Here is a 1,227-nt window from a genome sequence, read left to right on the forward strand (position 1 = left end):
GTTATCGGGGGGAGGGGAGGGCAGAGACTGGCACCCCCCCGATCCTCTGGGACAGCGGCAGGCGGTATCACATCGGCGCGGGTTGAGGATTCCTCCTCGGATCCGGTTCTGTCATTAGTGGCGTTCGCTCTGTTGGGCCGGCGTTGTGATCTCCGCCTCCTCCGGGTCCGGCATTCCGGGAGGTCGGAGTTCTCCTTCACTCACCCTCTTCTGCTCTCTCCTCAGGTGGACGCGCCTCGCCGCACCGCGCTCTACGACTTCCACCGCCATCATGGCGGCAAGATGGTGGAGTTTGCGGGATGGAGTCTGCCGGTGCAGTACAAGGACAGCCACAGTGCCTCTCACCTCCACACCCGCCAGCACTGCTCCCTCTTCGATGTGTCCCATATGCTGCAGGTGCGCGCCGCCATTCCACGCGTGTACGTGCCGCCATTCCGTGTGCCGCCATTCCGTGTGCCGCCATTCCACGCGTGTGTGCGCGCCGAGTGTGAGGGGTTTCTATTGTTATGGACGGTCTGTCACTGTAGATGAACCTGATGCAGATCTGATGAGGGAGACCCCGAGAGAGAGAGGGATCAGACGTGCTACTGGAGCCTCTGGTCACATGATTCTGTGTGGGGGCGGGGCTTCATGGAGAGGGCGGGGCTGGGACCTATTCACGCCGGAACGATGAATAAACTTCCTTCTTATTTGTTCTATTTCAGACCCGAATCCACGGGAAGGAGCGCGCCCCCTTCATGGAGAGCCTGGTGGTGGGGGACATCTCAGAATTGAAGGAGAACCAGGTGAGGTGCCCCCAATACAACCTTCCTGTCCTCAGGTGACAACACTCACCACCATACTGTATCTATGGAGGAGCAGCGTTGTCACCCACATTGGGGAGGTGTTCTGTAGTCTTGGAAAGTAGGTGGGAACAACGTAACAAGGAAGTTATGAGCGCAGGATCGTGCGTGACGTCACATGGCGCCATGACCACGCCCCCTCCTGGCTGACCAATGTCCTCTCTGCGCAGGGTACGCTGTCCCTCTTCACCAATGAGAGCGGAGGGATCATCGATGACCTGATCGTCAACAACACCTCGGAGGGTCACCTGTACGTGGTGTCCAATGCCGGCTGTGCGGAGAAAGACTCCGCCCACATGAAGGTATTGCCCCTCCCCCTTTATTCCTGACCATCTTTTCGTACAGCGACTGACCCCTCCCCCCCATCTGTCCCCACAGAAGCGTC

General features: G+C 59.2%; 1 protein-coding gene across 1 annotated transcript in view; it reads left to right on the forward strand.

The window, feature by feature from the left end:
• The window catches only part of AMT (aminomethyltransferase), an 8,448-nt gene that overhangs the window by 4,429 nt on the left and 2,792 nt on the right, over nucleotides 1-1,227 (forward strand). The window contains exons 3-5 of the mRNA XM_018575080.1: nucleotides 56-396; nucleotides 705-785; nucleotides 1,013-1,165. Coding sequence (XP_018430582.1) covers nucleotides 56-396; nucleotides 705-785; nucleotides 1,013-1,165 — 575 coding nt within the window. The remainder of the gene's footprint in view (nucleotides 1-55; nucleotides 397-704; nucleotides 786-1,012; nucleotides 1,166-1,227) is intronic.

This window comes from Nanorana parkeri, unplaced genomic scaffold (genome assembly GCF_000935625.1).
Source record: "Nanorana parkeri isolate BGI_ZX_2015 unplaced genomic scaffold, ASM93562v1 scaffold3522, whole genome shotgun sequence".
NCBI classification, from domain to species: Eukaryota; Metazoa; Chordata; class Amphibia; order Anura; family Dicroglossidae; genus Nanorana; species Nanorana parkeri.